Source organism: Vulpes vulpes, chromosome 8, assembly GCF_048418805.1.
Source record: "Vulpes vulpes isolate BD-2025 chromosome 8, VulVul3, whole genome shotgun sequence".
In the NCBI taxonomy this organism is placed as follows: domain Eukaryota; kingdom Metazoa; phylum Chordata; class Mammalia; order Carnivora; family Canidae; genus Vulpes; species Vulpes vulpes.
In genome coordinates, this window is record NC_132787.1 from 71585348 (window position 1) to 71605067 (window position 19720).

Below are 19720 nucleotides of genomic sequence, written 5' to 3' on the forward strand. Positions count from 1 at the left end.
TTTTGTATTCATACCTTACAACACCATCCAACCTTCATAATGTGAATGTTTTCTAACAGAAGGCTCTACTGCTCCTTGAACTAAATGTCACCAAGGCCACATCTCATCTATAGAAAGAAAGCAGAATCACTGCTCAACCATCGCTGTATAACATTCCACCTTCCACCTTCTTGTAACACAGAAAATCCTTTTCCTTTCAATCTTAAATGATATAACAACTTGGAGAGGTAAAATGCCTAAAGTAGATTTTGAATACATTGGTATTATGCTAATATGTTGCCATCAATACAGTATAAGAAGCACTGCATTGTACTTTTTCATTCTAGGTAATTCTATATTCTGAAGGATTTGAATCCAGTAAAATATTAGCAAGAAAAATGACTCAGATGTATAAACTCTGCAGTGAACAGCTCTCTCAGCAGGATCACTACGACTTTGGCATGAGAGCTGTAAAGTCTGTACTGGTCATGGCTGGGTAAGAAGCCAAAGTGGTCAAGAATGAAATTCTAACACGTAATCAAAGCATTAAACGACTAATTTACACACGGCTCTTAAAGTGACATAGAAATGGACTATAAATGTTAGCTGCTACCATCATCATTTTGCCTTACACTCCCCATGCCACAGTCAAATGGGGCATCTCTTCTCATTGCACAGAAGTTCTGGTTGGCCCCACACTGAACCTGAGTCTCCACCCTGGGCTTCGGCTAGCTTTCATTTCCCCTGAACCCATCACAAAGGTTGGGTTTAGTGTACTTAAAAGCCTTTATTATCGTAGGTAGGATGAGTAGACTTAAAAGGCACCATTTGTTATGCACATACAGTAAATTTAAGTCATACATATCACCTGACAAAGACCAAAGAAGTGCTGAGAGAAACTTCAGTGTCCTCCTTCTGCCCTCAGTCCAGTCTTACATCCTAGGCTCCATTTCTGCCTTTACAGTATGGTCCAACACTGAGCTGCTTTGTAATTTTTAGTAAAGCAGCTTTCTAGTGTCTTCATGTCCCAACTTCTCTCTCTATAACTTCCTGAAACTCCTACCTCTGGACCCCCACTTTATCCAGAGTCTCTCTAGTCCTTTTTCCTAGGCCATGACTCACTGGTCTGGGATCCACAATCCAGGGCCTTTTCTGTCAGGCCCCTGTATCCCAGGGCTCTGAGCAAATCTCCCTGCCCTTCTCTGTTCTTTCTTTCAACCTCCCAGCTACAGTAGTTTTCCCCTTTACAGGACTGCCATGTAAAGACCAAGGATACTAAAGAGTTTGGATATACTTATACTCCAGAAACACGACCACATGCCAGTGGACAAGACAGACATGGGAGCAGTCACCTAGGACACAGTGCATGGGGGCAACCATTATAGGGCTGTGCCTGAGGTTCGCTGAGGAGGGCAATAGAGGAACTTTCTGGAGGAGAGAGTAACTGGGCTGGGTTTTGAAGGAGAAATCGAAGCAAAGCAGGACTTTCTGGGCTGAGAGAAAAGAAAGTTGCAGGAATGTGAATCATTATGGTGCATTCGAGAAACTGCAAATTCAGGTTGGATAAAGTCTGGATTGATGCAGGGAGGTCAAGGAAATACCTTTGCCATTCTTCTCAAAGCCATGTAGCCAGTGCCTTATCTGTCCTTGTGCTCTGATGGAAATGGACAATGGGTATGCAAGGAAAAACAATTCTCCCCTTCTAACTGGAATCCGCAGAGGGGTGCCTTCCACAGCTTTTTGCAAATAGAATCCCTAACCTACTGGCTAGGAAAATCATGCTCAGTAGTATTAGGTCCTTGGAACATCATCTAAATTATACGTTTAAATTTAGGTCTTTAAAAAGGGAGAATCCAGACCTCAGTGAAGATGTGGTGTTGATAAGAGCTTTACGAGACTCCAATTTGCCAAAATTTCTAACAGATGACGCTCTTCTGTTCAGGTAAATTTCTAGATGTTACAGAATAAAGCATAGCTGCCATGTAGAGGTAAAGGGTAGTCTTCTCTTCAGTTATGTCTGTGTCTTACAAGATAATAATGTGCTCATCTTTTCTGGAGAAATTTATTACAGTTTAAAAAATACTAGTTTAAAATAAAGAACCTAAAATTTAAGCATCAATCAGTCATTTCTTTTTTCTTTTTCAAAATATTGGTCACTAGGATGTGTGTTATACAAATTAGCATTTGATTATAAGTTCTGACCTAAGAGAAATTCCTGATCCCCCAAAAATCGGACTTGGGGCATAACATAAATGTGATGGCTTTTATCTTCTTCTACTTTTACTATTGAATTTTATGTTTATCGAGGTCGTACATGTATATAGTTGTAAAAAGTATCATAAATTAGTCTCATGAGAAACAGTAGCTCCATGCCCTTCACCAACTCCCAATTCCCAAAGGCACTCATTTTTCAATTCTTTTGTTTCTTTATTTTGTTGTTATTTCCCTACATATTTTTATTACTGTATTTATGCTATTTTTTTATTTTTCAGTTTTAGATATGTGCTATAGAGTTAGTAAATGGAAGATGAGGATATGCACATGCACTTCTTCCCGTCCTCTTACCCTCCCTGTGGTTATATTGCAGTCTAACTGGAGCTAAATGTCCAGGTTTCCATAATTTATTACAGCTTTATAAACAGTATCCACAGCTGAGCTACGTTTCCCTTGTTTTATTTTCTTTTCCCTGCATTTGTTGTCTTAGTTTTTATTTTTTAATCCTTTACCTACTTTCCTATAAATTTATTAATAATTTATTTCCAAATTCTGCCAGAGTATGTGTAAACCTCCTTTAAAAAAAAAAACCTGGGGGATCCCTGGCTCAGTGGTTTGGTGCCTATCTTTGGCTCAGGGTGTGATCCTGGAGTCCTGGGATCAAGTCCCACATCAGGCTCCCTGCATGGAGCCTGCTTCTCCCACTGCCTGTGTCTCTGCTTCCCTCTCTCTCTCTCTCTCTAATGAATAAATAAATAAAATCTTTAAAAAATAAAACAAAATAAATTTTTAAAACCCCTTTAATTATATAAGACATTCTAGCAAATTTGTCTTTTTGGAGCCCTCTGTTCTTCTGCTCTAATCTGGATTGTTTGCCCATTATCTGTTACACATTGATCATCCTGGGATGCCCACTTATGATGGTGTTGAAGTTTCCTTTGCTTTTGTCCTGTCAGATCTTCTCATTTCCAGAACATGTCTACTGTCTTTTGGCAAAACACAATGATGAAAATTCCTACACCTTTATCTTTGCACACCTATGATACTTCTATAAAGTGATATTCTAGTACGTAAGTTTCCTGGGTTTAATTTTTTTAAGATTTTATGTATTTATTCATGAGAGACACAGAGAGAGAAAGAGAGAGGGAGAGAGAGAGAGAGAGAGGGAGAGAGAGAGAGGCAAAGACACAGGTAGCGGGAGAAGCAGGCTCCATGCAGGGAGCCTGACATGGGACTCGATCCTGGGTCTCCAGGATCACGCCCTGGGCTGAAGGCAGCGCTAAACCTCTGAGCCACCCAGGCATCCCAGTTTCCTAGGTTTTACAGAGTATGAGTATTTTTAATTTAGATAGATTCTATTAAAGCATTGTCCAAAGATATTTACATTTATACAAATGATTTTATGACAATACCTGTTTCCTTTTAAATATTTTAGAGAGTGACCAAAAGTTGTACACTATTTTAATATGCATTTCTTTAATTTTTAATGCCATAGAGCATTATTTCTTGTGTCCATTAGTCATTTACATTTATTTTTAGAGCATATTTCTATTGTGCTCTTTTTTATTGATTTGTAAGAAATCATAAACTTCATGTGGTATATAAATTGGAAATACTTTTCTAAGTCTATCATTCTTTAAGTTTATAGTTAAAACCTTTTATCTCACACAAGTTTATGGGTTTTTGCTTGTTTGTCACTTTACCAACTTTAAAAATAATAGTTGTAGATTTCTTATCTTCCTTAGAAAGACCTTGGCTAGATGGAGGGTGGGTGCTTGTTATAATGAGCACTGGGTGTTGTATGTAAGTGATGAATCACTGAATTCTACTCAGGAACCAATATTATACTGTATGTTAACGAGATTTTAAATTTTTAAAAAATTTAAATAAAATAGAGCAGCCCAGGTGGCTCAGTGGTTTAGCGTAGCCTTCAGCCTGGGGCCTGATCTTGGAGACCCAGGATCGAGTCCCACGTCGGGCTCCCTACATGGAGCCTGCTTCTCCCTCTGCCTCTCTTTCTCTCTCTCTCTCTCTCTTTGTGTCTCTCATGAATAAATAAAATCTTTTAAAAATTTTAAATAAAATAAAATAAATTGAAAGTCCTTCTTAACCATAGTGTTGCAAAATACATCTCTTACATTTTCATCTAGTATTTTTGTTGTCATTTCATACTAAACTCTTTACTGCATTTCAAATATATTTGTGTATATAGTATGAGGTAAGAATTTAGCTTCTTTTTTACCCATAGAAATATCTCATATTATCTGCTTCTCACAGAGTTAACTTTCCCTTTACTCCCTTTTTTTTAACCTACTACTAATTTCTATTTCTATTCCCATCTTAGTTTTCTAAATGCCCATTCAGTTATAAGCATGCATAAATGCTTTTGGAAGAAATTGAGATATAAATAAAATTTTTAAAATAAATTGATAAATTCATAATTTTCTATGTTTGGTACTATGCCATGTACTATGGACAATACAAACACATAAGAAATATTCCTTACCTCAAGAAGCTCCCAATGTACTTAAGAACATTGGTGTACTGTACAAGAAACAAAAAGAATCATATACAATATCAGAGAAATATTAGATTCTGGTATAACACATTGGACAGACTAGAACTGTTCATGTTCAGAAGAAAAGATCAAGGAGAAAAAGAAGATTCAATGTAATCAATGATTGTAATAAATTAATTGTAACAAATTGGGAAATATCAATAACTGATGGTTTTATTTTTGTTTTTCCAGTGGAATCATATCTGATCTTTTTCCTGGAGTCCAAATTCCAGAACATGATTATGGTATATTGCAGTCAACAATTATAGATGTCATGAGTAAAAAGAATCTTCAGCCTGAGACATGTATGGTTAAAAAAGTAATACAGTTTTATGAAACTATGCTGGTAAGACACGGTGTGATGTTAGTTGGGCCAACAGGAGGTGGCAAGACCACAGTTTACCAAATACTAGCAGAAACTTTAGGGAATTTGCATAAACTTGGTGTAGACGATCCCTTTTACCAACCAGTTAAAACATACGTTCTTAATCCTAAATCAATTACAATGGGTGAATTATATGGTGAAGTTAACAACATAACCTTGGAGTGGAAAGATGGTTTGATGGCACTAAGTGTCCGAGCAGCTGTGAATGACACTTCAGAAGACCATAAATGGATCATCAGTGATGGGCCCGTGGATGCTCTTTGGATTGAAAATATGAATACAGTATTGGATGATAACAAGATGCTCTGTCTGGCTAACAGTGAGAGGATCAAACTCACACCTCAAATCCACATGCTTTTTGAGGTAAATATATATTATATGCCTTACAGTGGCATAAAATCATTCATTAGATTGGCATGCCATCATCAATTTTTTTCTTGTTGATATATCATTTACTATCTGTAAGGCCTACCATGGTGTTTTGTTTATATACTAAATTGTTTACATACTTATCAAATTGTCCTTTTATAATAGAGTGTGTATCCTGAGAACCAAAGACTCTTAGATATTCCTGTTTCTCTCTAAACAAGAAGTAAAATAAATCTTCCTTAGCACTTGTTTCCTTTCTTTTGGAAATAATTAATATATAGCTTGATGATGTTACATAATTTGAAATACTTTCTAAGAAAAAAAAAGTTATATTTACTGTTAATAAATTATCCCTCTGTGGCATAAATATTGGTGAAGGGATTGGAAGAGGAATATGGACCTAATAGAGCTGTAAAATATTCTGGAAGCTACCACCCTGCTGTACCCATTCACCAAACATGGATCAAATACCTACTAAGTGCTAGGCATTCAGCTATGTATGAGATATAAGAATGAAAACGTAAAGAAGTGAAAAGCAAAGAGGGGAAAAAAGAAATACTTCTACCTTCCCATAAGGATTTATTTAACATTATCCTCTTATATTTGTGTGGGGTTTTTCACCTTATGCCTCACTTACCTTTCCTCCTCCATTTTTGATTACTTAAGGCTGTCTCTCCTGTATACAAAGCTTTCAGTGTTAAGTTTAAACATGTGATCCATGAACATTGAAGGTGGAAGAATCAGGAAATATAATTAACTACTTTTTGTTCCACTTCCTTGGATTTTAGGTGCAAGATCTAAGGGTTGCCTCTCCAGCAACAGTCAGTCGATGCGGAATGGTGTTCGTGGATCCTGAAGAACTGAAATGGATGCCTTATGTTAAAACGTGGATGAAGAGTATTTCTAAAAAAGTAAGGACAACCAGATACTCCACAATATATCCATCTGTCAAGATGGAGGCCCTGGTGTGCCCAAATTGCAGTAAGTTAAGAGATCTCATTGTGCTTCATGGAGGACATTCCAACATTATACCCAGTGCCTCTCCCTAAGAATTCTTGAGATGCTCCAGAAATGTTAATATCCTCCCCAAATCTGTCATTATCTCTTACCTCAGCCTGCCAGGCTGCCTAGGCACTGATTCCTGCCCACTCTCCCTGGCTTCTCTGCAGATTGGTTCCTCTCCAGGACAAATACAAACTGCTTCCTCAAGTCCCCCAAACACAGCTAGCACAGGCTGGGGCATTAAAAGACTCTGCAGAAGGCTTGGGACAATGAGGGAATCATAAGGCAGAAAAAGAACATTTCAATCCAGGCACTGTCATTGTTTTTAGATTGTAGAGCCCCTATCACCTCTGAGAGAAAGGAAAGCCAGTTTACCTCCCACCCAATCTTAGGTCTCTGGCCCAAGATGAGTTTTTACCTCAGAGAAAACATGCCACATTATTATATGGAACAGCTCAGGTCTATATCACCTTCTGCACCCTGTGCATTCTAAAACAAGAGTTCTCTTTGCCTTAGCTTAACAAGGGAGCTTTGGAGGTGTTGCATCCCATCCCAGCCCCCACTCCAGAGAGCCATCTTTTTTCTGCCTCTCCTCCTCCAAAGATGAATCAGGAAATTATTATTTTTTTCATTCTTAGGCATCAACATTTGAACAATAATATGTTCTAGTTTCAGAGTACATTATCAAAGAAAATAATCCTCAGAATTGACAATGTATCATGAACTACCATAAGATTTTAAACTTTCCCAAATTTACTCTTCTTTTTAAATTAATAGGCTGTGTTACTTAAAGCACTCTTAGGTTTATAAAAAACGTTTAATGGAAGGTACAGAGCGTTATCATATATACTCCTCCTCCAAATATAGTTTTTCCTATTAACATCCTGCACTGGTGTGGTACATTTGTTAAAAGTGATTTGTTAAAATTGATGAAACATTACTGATATATTATTATCAACTAAAGTGCATGGTATATGTTGGTGTTCACTTTCTGTGTTGTATAGTTCTGTGGGTTTGGACAAGTATGTAATGTCACGTATCCACTCTTATATAATTATACATAATAGTTTCACTGACTTAAAATCTGTACTGTACCCATACATCCATCCATATCCCCTCCCAACCCCTGGCAACCATTGATCTTTTTATTGTCTCCGTAGTTTTGCCTTTTTCAGAATGTCATGTAGTTTTTTCAGATTGGCTTCTTTCACTTAATAATACGCTTCTAAGTTTCCTCTCTGTCTTTCTGTGGCTTGATAGCTCATTTCTTTTTGGTGCTGAATGATATTCCATTGTATGGATTTACTAAGTCTATCCATTCATCTACTGAAGGACATCTTGATTGCTTCCAGGTTTGGGCAATTATGAAGAAACCTATAAACATCTGTATGTTTATCTGTTTTTGTGTAGATGTAAGTTTTCAATTCACTTGGGTAAAATACCTAGGAGTATGATTGCTGGATTTTATGATAAAATTTTATTTAGCTTTATTAGAAACTGCCAGTTCATCTTCCAAAGTGCTATACCATTTTGAATGAGAATTCTTGCTGCACATCCTCACCAGCATTTGGTGATATTAGTGTTTTAGATTTTCACCATTCAAATAGGTATGTCTTGTTGTTTTAATGTGCCTTTCTCCAATAGGTGATCATGAATGTTTTTTCATATGCTTATTTATCATCTGTATATCTCCTTTGGTGAGGTGCCTATTCAAATCTTGCTCATTTTTCATTGTGTTGTTTCCTATTTTTGAGTTTTTCAAGTTCTTTTTTTTATAATAAATTTATTTTTTATTGGTGTTCAATTTGCCAACATACAGAATAACACCCAGTGCTCATCCCATCAAGTGCCCCCCTCAGTGCCCGTCACCCATTCACCCCCACCTCCCGCCCTCCTCCCCCTCCACCACCCCTAGTTCATTTCCCAGAGTTAGGAGTCTTCATGTTCTGTCTCCCTTTCTGATATTTCCTACCCATTTCTTTTCCCTTCCCTTCTTTTTTTTTTTTTTTTTTTATTTAATTATGATAGTCACAGAGAGAGAGAGAGAGAGAGAGAGGCAGAGACATAGGCAGAGGGAGAGGGAGAGGGAGAAGCAGGCTCCATGCACCGGGAGCCCGACGTGGGACTCGATCCTGGGTCTCCAGGATCGCGCCCTGGGCCAAAGGCAGGCGCCAAACCGCTGCGCCACCCAGGGATCCCCTCCCTTCCCTTCTATTCCCTTTCACTATTTTTTTTAAAAATTTTTTTTTATTATTATTTATTTATGATAGGAACACAGTGAGAGAGAGAGGCAGAGACACAGGCAGAGGGAGAAGCAGGCTCCATGCACCGGGAGCCTGATGTGGGATTCGATCCCGAATCTCCAGGATCGCGCCCTGGGCCAAAGGCAGGCGCCAAACCGCTGCGCCACCCAGGGATCCCATATTCCCTTTCACTATTATTTATATTCCCCAAATGAATGAGACCATATAATGTTTGTCCTTCTCCGATTGACTTATTTCACTCAGCATAATACCCTCCAGTTCCATCCACGTCGAAGCAAATGGTGGGTATTTGTCGTTTCTAATGGCTGAGTAATATTCCATTGTATACATAAACCACATCTTCTTTATCCATTCATCTTTCGATGGACACCGAGGCTCCTTCCACAGTTTGGCTATCGTGGACATTGCTGCCATAAACATCGGGGTGCAGGTGTCCCGGCGTTTCATTGCATCTGTATCTTTGGGGTAAATCCCCAACAGTGCAATTGCTGGGTCGTAGGGCAGGTCTATTTTTAACTCTTTGAGGAACCTCCACACAGTTTTCCAGAGTGGCTGCACCAGTTCACATTCCCACCAACAGTATAAGAGGGTTCCCTTTTCTCTGCATCCTCTCCAACATTTGTTGTTTCCTGCTTTGTTAATTTTCCCCATTCTCACTGGTGTGAGGTGGTATCTCATTGTGGTTTTGATTTGTATTTCTCTGATGGCAAGTGATGTGGAGCATTTTCTCATGAGAAATGCTTGTTGGCCATGTCGATGTCTTCCTCTGTGAGATTTCCGTTCATGTCTTTTGTCCATTTCATGATGGGATTGTTTGTTTCTTTGATGTTGAGTTTAAGAAGTTCTTTATAGATCTTGGAAACTAGCCCTTTATCTGATATGTCATTTGCAAATATCTTCTCCCATCCTGTAGGTTGTCTTTGAGTTTTGTTGACTGTATCCTTTGCTGTGCAAAAGCTTCTTATCTTGATGAAGTCCCAATAGTTCATTTTTGCTTTTGTTTCTCTTGCCTTCGTGGATGTATCTTGCAAGAAGTTACTGTGGCCGAGTTCCAAAAGGGTGTTGCCTGAGTTCTCCTCTAGGATTTTGAAGGAATCTTGTCTCACATTTAGATCTTTCATCCATTTTGAGTTTATCTTTGGGTCTGGTGTAAGAGAATGGTCTAGTTTCATTCTTCTGCACGTGGCTGTCCAATTTTCCCAGCACCATTTATTGAAGAAACCGTCTTTTTTTCCAGTGGATAGTCTTTCCTCCTTTGTCGAATATTAGTTGACCATAAAGTTGAGGGTCCACTTCTGGGTTCTCTATTCCATTCCATTGATCTATGTGTCTGTTTTTGTGCCAGTACCACACTGTCTTGATGACCACAGCTGTGTAGTACAACCTGAAATCTGGCATTGTGATGCCCCCAGCTATGGTTTTCTTTTTTAAAATTACCCTGGCTATTCGGGATCTTTTCTGATTCCACACAAATCTTAAAATAATTTGTTCTAACTCTCTGAAGAAAGTCCATGGTTGATAGGGATTGCATTAAACGTGTAAATTGCCCTGGGTAACATTGATATTTTCACAATATTAATTCTGCCAATCCATGAGCATGGAGTATTTTTCCATCTCTTTGTGTCTTCCTCAATTCGTTTCAGAAGTGTTCTATAGTTTTTAGGGTATAGATCCTTTACCTCTTTAGTTAGGTTTATTCCTAGGTATCTTATGCTTTTGGGTGCAATTGTAAATGGGATTGACTCCTTAATTTCTCTTTCTTCAGTCTCATTGTTAGTGTATAGAAATGTCACTGACTTCTGGGCATTGATTTTGTATCCTGCCACACTGCCTAATTGCTGTATGAGTTCTAGCAATCTTGGGGTGGAGACTTTTGGGTTTTCTATGTTGAGTATCATGTCATCGGTGAAGAGGGAGAGTTTGACTTCTTCTTTGCCAATTTGAATGCCTTTTATGTCTTTTTGTTGCCTGATTGCTGAGGCTAGGACTTCTAGTACTATGTTGAACAGCAGTGGTGAGAGTGGACATCCCTGTCTTGTTCCTGATCTTAGGGGAAAGGCTCCCAGTGCTTCCCCATTGAGAATTATATTTGCTGTGGGTTTTCATAGATGGCTTTTAAGATGTTGAGGAATGTTTCCTCTATCCCTACACTCTGAAGAGTTTTGATCAGGAGTGGATGCTGTATGTTGTCAAATGCTTTCTCTGCATCTATTGAGAGGATCATATGGTTCTTGGTTTTTCTCTTGCTGATATGATGAATCACATTGATTGTTTTACGAGTGTTGAACCAGCCTTGTGTCCCGGGAATAAATCCGAGTTGGTCATGGTGAATAATTTTCTTAATGTACTATTGGATCCTATTGGCTAGTGTCTTGGCTAGTATCTGTCCCGGGGGGAGGCCGGATCCTGAGCTGTGTCCCGGCGCCCTGTGCTCCGGGGCCTGCGCTGTCGGATTCGCGCTCCCGCCCCGCAGCCCCCTCCGCGGAGCCGCCGCCCGAGCCCCTCCGAGCTGCTCCGGGTCCCGCCGTGCGCGCTGCAGCCCTTAGGGAGCTCGGCGCATCTCCCGGGGCGCAGGTGCCTGTTAGTGTCCCCGGGAGCCCGAGAGCATCCCCGCTCTCCTGGGTCCTGCTCCAACTCCCTGCGGGCCTCTTTCCGCCCGGGATGGTTGGTGCAGCTCCTGCTCCTCCGGGACGGGGCTCTCCTGTCCTGGGGACACTCGCCCCGGCCTCAGCCCGGCTCCTCGCGGGGCCCCTCCCCCTTGGAGGCCTTTTGTGTCTTTATTTCTTTTTCCCCGTCTTCCTACCTTGATAGCGCGAACTCTTCTCCCTGTAGCGTTCCAGCTGGTCTCTCTTTAAATCTCAGGCCGAATTCGTAGATTTTCAGGATGATTTGAAGGTTATCTAGGTAATGTGGTGGGGACAGGTGACCTGGGGACCCTACTCTTCTGCCATCTTGCCCCTCCTCCCTCGAGTTCTTTATAATATTTTGGATACAAGTTCTTTGTTGGGTATGTGTTTTATAAATATTCTCCCAGCCCGGCTTGTCTTTTCATTCTTTTTACAATCTTTCACAGAACACAAGTGTTATTTTGTTTTGTTTTTAAGATTTTATTTTTTATTCATGAGAGACACAGAAAGAGATAACTTCTTTATTTTAATGAAGTCCAGCTTATCAAATATCCTTTCATGGGTTGAGCTTTTGGCATTGTCCTGAAAACCATTTCCAAACCTAAGGTCACCTAGATTTTCTCATCTGTTATCTTCTAAAAGTTTTTATAGTTTTGCTTTTTACATTTAGGTCTGTGATTCATTTTGAGTTAACTTTTGTAATATCTGTGTCTACATTCATATTTTTTTGTGCGTAGATGTCTAGTTGTTCCAACACCATTTGTTGAAAACACCATCCCTTCTCCATTGGATTACCTTTGTTCCTTTGTCATAGATCAGTTGATTATATTTGTATGAGTCTATCTCTGGATGGACTCTTCTGTTCCATTGATCTGTGTGTCTGTTCTTTTGCCAGTATCACACTGTCTTGATTACTGTCACTTTATAGTAAGTCTTGAAGTCAGATAACGTAAGTTTTCTAACTTTGTTCTTCAATATTATGCTATTTTGGGTATTTTGCCTCTCTGTATGCTGAAATACACAAAATAACTTCCTGGTGTTTTGATTCAGACTATACTAAATCTATAGATTAAGTTAGGAAGTATTAACATTTTAACAATATTGGATCTTCCTGTCCATACACATTGAATATCTTTCAGTTTACTTCGCTCATCTCTATCTTTTCATCAGAGTCTTGTAGTTTTTCTTATTTAGCTCTTGTACATATTTTGTTGGAATTATACCTAAGTATTTCATTTTTTGTGCTAACATAAATGGTGTTATATTTTTTATGCCAAATTCCAATTATTCACTGCTGGTATATAGGAAAGCAATTGACTTCTATATATTAACCTTGCATCCTACTACCTTGCTATAAGTGCTTATTAGTTCCAGGAGTTTTTGGTAAATTCTTACATAGACAATCATGTCATCTGTGAACAAAGACATTTTTTTCTTCCTTCTGTGTACTCTACTTCTTTTTATTGTCCTACTGCATTAGCTAAGACTTCCAGTACAATGTTAAATAGGAATGATGAGAAGGGCTACATTCTTTTTAAATCTTTGGGAATTATTCCTCTCCTTACATAGATTTTTAAATTGCTGTTTTTTATATTTCTTGTTTTTAATTGTTCTTAATTATAAGACTGCATGAAACATTTATTGACAGTTAACAAATGATTATAAGACATTGTCCACTACCCAGAATCTCCTCTATATGTCTCTTCCAAATCAGATTTTTTTATTTCAATTTGTTTCATATCTTGTGATGTTTATACCCTTTAATCTAAAAGTCACAGAACAGGGATGCCGAGGTGGCTCAGCAGTTTGGTGCCTGCCTTCAGCCCAGGTGTGATCCTGGAGTCCCAGGATCAAGTCCCATATCTGGCTCCCTACGTGGAGCCTGCTTCTCCCTCTGCCTGTGTCTCTGCCTCTCTCTCTCTGTGTGTCTCTCATGAATAAATAAATAAAATCTTAAAAAAATAAAAGTCACAGAACATATTGCAATACACAGATTTAAACTAACCCATTTCTAAATTTGCTTACATATTTCCTCTAGTCTTACTAAAATATTATTTGTTTATATGATTTTCAGCTGAATGAGGAAACCCAAGAATATATACTGAACCTTTTCCAACGTTATGTTGATGATGGTTTACAATTTATCAATAAAAAATGTGGCCAAGCAATCCCACAAGTGGACATCAGCAAAGTTACTACACTATGTTGCTTACTGGAGTCTTTGATACTTGGGAAAGATGGAGTTAATTTGACAATGGTATGAAAGGTTTTTCTCACTGCTATAAGGCTAGGAAAATGAGATTGTTGTATAGATGCTTTGCAAATAACAATTTTCTGTAAAACAATCATTTTTTATTTTTAAGTTAATTTTTTAGTGGAGTAATGATTATGAATAGATTCATAGAATCTCAAAATTGGAAGGAATGTAAGAGAACCTATAGTTTACTTTTGTACTCAGTATTTAAACTTCCTACAGTGTACAACACATTCTGCAACACATCCCCAGTATGTGTCTGCCTAGCAGCTGCTTAAATATCTTCACGCAGGTGTAAACAAAGTGATAATAGTCCATTGAAAGACAGCCTTGAGCTTTTTTCTACATATCCCTTGCCATTCATTTTCTCCTCAGTGTATTTAAATATGTAAAACATTGCTCTGTGAACTCTTGAGTCAACCATAAGAAACACATATTGTACCCTTTTTAAAATGCATAAACCTAAACAAAAGAAAGCACTCTTTTGGCTTTGCAATTTAAGGATTCTTTTTATAAAGTTAAATAAAATACTAAAATTCTTTCTCCTTGTTCATTCAGGAACAAACAAAATTGAATACAGTACTATGTCAGACTTTTGTATTCTGTTATTTATGGTCTTTGGGTGGCAATCTAACTGAAAACTACTGGGATTCTTTCGACACATTTATTAGAACACAATTCGATGATAATCCTGATGCCAGGGTAAGAGCCAAATAAATTTCATTTTAACATAATTACTCTGAATCATTAAAATTAAATTTCAAGACTAAAATTTTTAAAGATTTAGTTCTGCAAATAAAAATATATCACTAAAAGATTCTAAGATAGAGCAAATGAAGGGCTCCTGAGTGGCTCAGTCAGTTAAGCATCTGCCTTTGGCTCAGGTCATGATCCCAGGGTCCTGGGTTTGAGCCCCCACGTCAGACTCTGCTCAGCAGGGAGCCTGCTTCTCCCTCTTCCTCTGCCACTCCCCCTTGCTTGTGCTCTCTCTCTCTCTTTCTCTCTCCCAAATAAATAAATAAAATATTTTTAAAAATAAGATTGAGCAAAAGAATAAATATATTGAGGATAATGTCAACCAGGTTTCTCACTGTTAGCAAAAGGATTTATTTACAAATATGTAAGCGGAGAGATTAGAAGGCACCTGTGTTCTTGCATTGGAATTGGAAGTCTTAGTACTCATAGATTTAAAAAAATGAATATATGAAAATGAATACATATATTCATACAACATATGTAAATTTCCTAGTTCTGTTTGCTGATAGGAATTAGAAGAAAGGAAACCTCAAGAGCAATATGCATACCTAGTATGCTAAGTTCTAAATATCTGTTCTCCATGGAAGGGAGCCAAGGCTCTTTAATGAAATAGCTGATTCCAGGAGTAGGACAGGGGAAAGTGCAAAATTATGACAAAGAAGTACTCAAAGAATGATTACTCATGTCAAACGACTCTCACTGACCAAATCTGAACAGATTTGAGCATTAAAATAAATAATAATAGTATAAGATTACAAGCCTTTACATGAAATAAAAATCTGTGTGTCAGTATTCATAACAGAAATATACCTGAATAAATGGAGGAGAAGGAAGAGCTGTTTTTCACAGAAGAATACCAATTAATCTATATAGGAGAAATGATGGAGTTAGAAAGTCATTACTCTGCAGCCACTATAATAAAATTGATTTAGGCAAGAATTATCAATAGATACTAAAGCTAGTGAATGAAGGCTTGATGAGAAACAATATTTACATAGTTTCAAAGTATTTCCTACAAATTATTGATTAACTGCAAAAAGAAAAATAGTATTGTTACAGTAAAGAAACCTTGCAGACACTACCTTAACTAAGAAATCAATTTAGCATCATCAGTATTAGGACAAACCTGTGCCTCCTGATACAGAGCACTGAGAAGGACGCAACCTCACTTGTGAAGTATTCCTTTCAAACATGCATGATCTGAATCTAATTATGAAATACACCTGGAATACCCAAACTGAGGAGCATTCTATAAAATAAATTGGCCTATATTCTCCAAAAACGTCTGTCATAGGAGACAAAGAAAGCTGAGGAACTTTTCCCAATGAAAAGACTAAAGAGATATAACTAAATACAGTGCATTATCCTGTATTGGGTCCTAACTGGGGAAAAACATAGCTATAAGTGGCATTATTAAAAACACTGACAATATTTGCATATGGAATGTAAGTTAGGTAATAACATATCACTATTCAATTTCCTGATTTTGATTGTGATTATATAAGAAAATATCTTTGTTGTTCAGGAAACACACACTCAGTTATTTAGAGTAAGGTGAAATAGTGTATACAATTAACTCTCATATAGTAGAAAAAGCAATAATAAAGCAAAGGGGGCAAAATGTGGACAATCAATCTAGATAAATAATATATGAGGTTCTTTGCACTCTTTTTTTAACTTTTCTTTAAGTTTTAGATTATATAAAAGTAAAAAGTTACCAAAAGAAGAAAAAATTCCCTAAGAATCTAAACCCTATGGATTAGGACCTTATCGTAGGTATGAAACGCTTCTGGATCCTCAAGATGACTGTATCATAATTGGACAGGATGGGCCATTTCAAGGACGATTGGGAATTTGAGACAGATCTCTCTGGATCAAGAGAAATGATCTGGGATGGTCAGTAGGAGATGGTCCAAAGCAAGCATTCACTTCAACAGATTCATTTCAACAAATAGTATTCATTTCAACAAATATGTACTGAAAATCTATTACACAATAGGCACCATCTGTGTACTGGTGCTAACACAAGTAAACAGAGAGTGTGGTATTAGCACAACATAGACAAATAGACCAGACAGGTAGACTAGTGACTTCTCTCAGAGGAAGGTATGGCTGGTATTGATGCGGAAGGGGAAGAAAGGAGCATTCTGAGGCTCTGAATATGTTCTACATCATGATCCAGGGGTAGTTACATTGATATTTGCATATGCAAAAACACCTTAAACTGGACCCTTAAAATCTGACAAAAGATGTTACACCTCAAAAGTTTAAAAAAAAATAGGATAAAATAGAAAATAGAGTGAATTGCAGACAGTAGGGGTAAATATTATATATATATTCGTAGACACGCATATATGTACGTACTAGGTCACCGTGTAAAATGGATTTCTTATTAAGAGTTACTGTTGGGCACCTGGGCACCAGTCAGTTAAGCATCTGCCTTTGGCTCAGGTCATGGGCCCAGTGTCCTGGGATCAATCCCCTGTGGTCCTCATTGTCATAGTTGTCGTCGTCGTCGTCATCATCATAATTGTGGTCCTCGGGCTCCCTGCTCAGCAGGGAGTCTGCTTTTCCCTCTCCCTTGCTTGGCCCTTCCCCCTCCATACATGTTCTTTCTTTTGCTTTCTGTCTCTCTAAAATAAATAATCTTTTTTAAAAAATAAAGTTGCTGTCAAATGAGATTGAAATAACTGCTCTGCACAGCTGCCAGAATGAACTTTCTGAAATACAATCTAGTTATGTCACCTATCTGCTCAGAATCCTTCATTGAATTCTTGGTCCAAGCTCTTTACTTTAAAAAGTGAAACTGAAGTACCTAGGTGGCTCAGTCAGCTGAGCATCTGACTCTTGGTTTCAGTTCAGTTCCTGATCTCATGGGTGGTGAGATCCATGCTCTACACGATCTGCTTGGATATTCTTTCCCTCTGGCCCTTCCCCCCCACCCTTGTGCACACATGCCTTCTCTTGCTCTAAATAAATAAATAAATATTTTTTAAAAAGAAAGAAAAAAGAAAACTAAAGCTTTTCATAACCTGGCCCCTGTGTTCCCAGATTATCTCACTGTACATACTGCTCTCATATTTCCCAGCATGGTACTTCCCATGTTTTCAGCCTTCTCTTTACCCTCCTTTCCTCATCCCATTTCTTCTTTGCCCATGGGACTCCTGCTTGTCCTTCAAGTCTGAACTGTAACATCACCACCTCTTGGAAGCTTTCTTGATTGAATTTCCAGCCATCACCATAACCCCTGCAAATAGAAATGAGTCATCTTGCCTTTGTAAATAAATGTACTAACTCCACTGGACTCTTACTTCTCTGTAATATTAACTGATATGCTTGTGTTCCCCCATGTGAATTTCAGGGTCATTAAAGACAGACACTGGGTCTCATTCATCATTCACCTCTACCACCAAGCACAGTAGTTGGCAAGGAGTAAGCCCCCGAATGTTTACTTGAATTGAAAATGCTCTACAATTCAAGTCTAAGGTGGTTTTAAAAAAAAGATTTATTTGAGAAAAAGAGTGAGAGAAACAAGCCAGGGGGAGGGCAGAGGGATAAGCAGACTCCCCCCTAAGGGAGGAGTGGAGGCTCAATCCCAGGACTCTGAGATCATGACCTCAGCCCAAGTCAGATGCTTAACTGACCAAGCCACCCAGGTACCCTCTAATCTAAGGTTTTAATATAATCGATATATAATATTTTTTGTTCATTGTGTTGCATAGTTATGTTTAAAGTATTAAATTTTGATACCTAAACAACTATTTCTCTACAAAGAAAATAGAGACCCAAATACATTCATATTCTATGACTGCCTTTGTTTATGTGTGAATTTTTCTATTGCTACATGTCAATCCTATTGAACATGGTATTTGATTTTATACTTCAGCTTCCCAGCTCTGGCGACCTGTGGAGCATTCACATGGACTTCGACACCAAACGGCTAGATCCCTGGGAACGAATAATACCTACCTTCAAGTACAGTCGAGACATTCCCTTTTTTGAAATGCTTGTCCCCACAACTGACACAGTGCGCTTTGGGTATCTAATGGAAAAACTGCTGGCAGTCAGGCATTCAGTGTTGTTTACGGGAATAACTGGAGTTGGCAAGGTGGGAAACCTATCTGAAACGAGGTCTGTCCACAAATGAGGGCATGGTAGACATAGAACTGTAAGCCCCAGAAATAACACATTATTTTTCAGAGGAAATTCCTTTGAATTTTGATCATTTTTCAGGAAGAATGTAACTATGCTGAATCTATGTCTAGAGAATTACTCCGAAGTTTGCCAGTTTCTGAGTAAATCCTTGGGGTCAATACCACACATAAACCAGAGGACCCTGTGGACCAATGTTTTGGGGCTTGGGAGCTTCTTTTGTTATTTTATCCCTTGGAATTTCTGAGGCTGCCACCACACAGGTGAGGGTGGGAATTGGTCAGAATAGTTTGTGTCCCCAGCAGAGGGTTGATAAAGCTCAGTGTGTCTGCCCTTGCCCATTTACTTCTATCTGACATAGCAGTGGGGTTTGGAAAAAACAGTGTGGAGGGAAATGTTGATTGTGTGGTCTTTATCATTTGGGAGAGGCCCACATAGAGACTCACTATTGACTATTTCTTTTTTTTTCCTCTTTTATTTCCCTTCTAAGTTATTTCTAAAAGAAGTTTGGGCTCTTCTATGCTTGACTTGGATAGGAACCAAGTTGGATTTTGGTATAAAACCAAAATAAAAACTTTTGCTAAGATAGAACTGGTTAGAATATTTCTATGACTCTGATAAATATAATTAAATATAATCCCTAGGAAGAAGGTAGACATTTCAATGGGGCTTTAACCTATCTCCTTTATCCTGTTTCTTACTCATTGTACTGGTTTATTACTGATGTAGATGATTGAAAGATATATTGAATATGAAATCAATTAACATATTTTTAAATTTAAAGTCTGTCATTGCAAAAGGATTGTTGAATAGAATTCAAGAAACAGCTGCCTATGTTCCTGTTTATCTAAATTTTTCTGCTCAAACTTCATCTGCAAGAACACAGGAGATCATTGAGTCAAAACTGGAAAGGAAAAGAAAAAATATACTAGGTAAGAGTTATCATTTTTATTTGTCTCACACAAATTATTTATTAAACTAATAACCACAAAAACATTGCATGTAATAAAGGTTAAAATGGATATCATCTTTGCTTAATTTATTTGTAAAGGTGATTCTGTGAATGGTATTCTTTACTGTGCTGTATATCCAGATATCTTACCATTAGCAAGCAAGGATTTTATTTCTATCATCACCTTCAACTCAGAACATCTTCAATCT

The 19720-nt window shown here is 38.0% G+C and overlaps 1 protein-coding gene across 1 annotated transcript in view; it reads left to right on the forward strand.

Moving 5' to 3' along the window:
• DNAH6 (dynein axonemal heavy chain 6) overlaps positions 1-19720 on the forward strand; it is a 233817-nt gene that overhangs the window by 100295 nt on the left and 113802 nt on the right. Inside the window, exons 32-39 of the mRNA XM_025994437.2 lie at positions 327-475; positions 1814-1921; positions 4943-5498; positions 6293-6415; positions 13472-13654; positions 14210-14353; positions 18294-18515; positions 19344-19491. Coding sequence (XP_025850222.2) covers positions 327-475; positions 1814-1921; positions 4943-5498; positions 6293-6415; positions 13472-13654; positions 14210-14353; positions 18294-18515; positions 19344-19491 — 1633 coding nt within the window. The remainder of the gene's footprint in view (positions 1-326; positions 476-1813; positions 1922-4942; positions 5499-6292; positions 6416-13471; positions 13655-14209; positions 14354-18293; positions 18516-19343; positions 19492-19720) is intronic.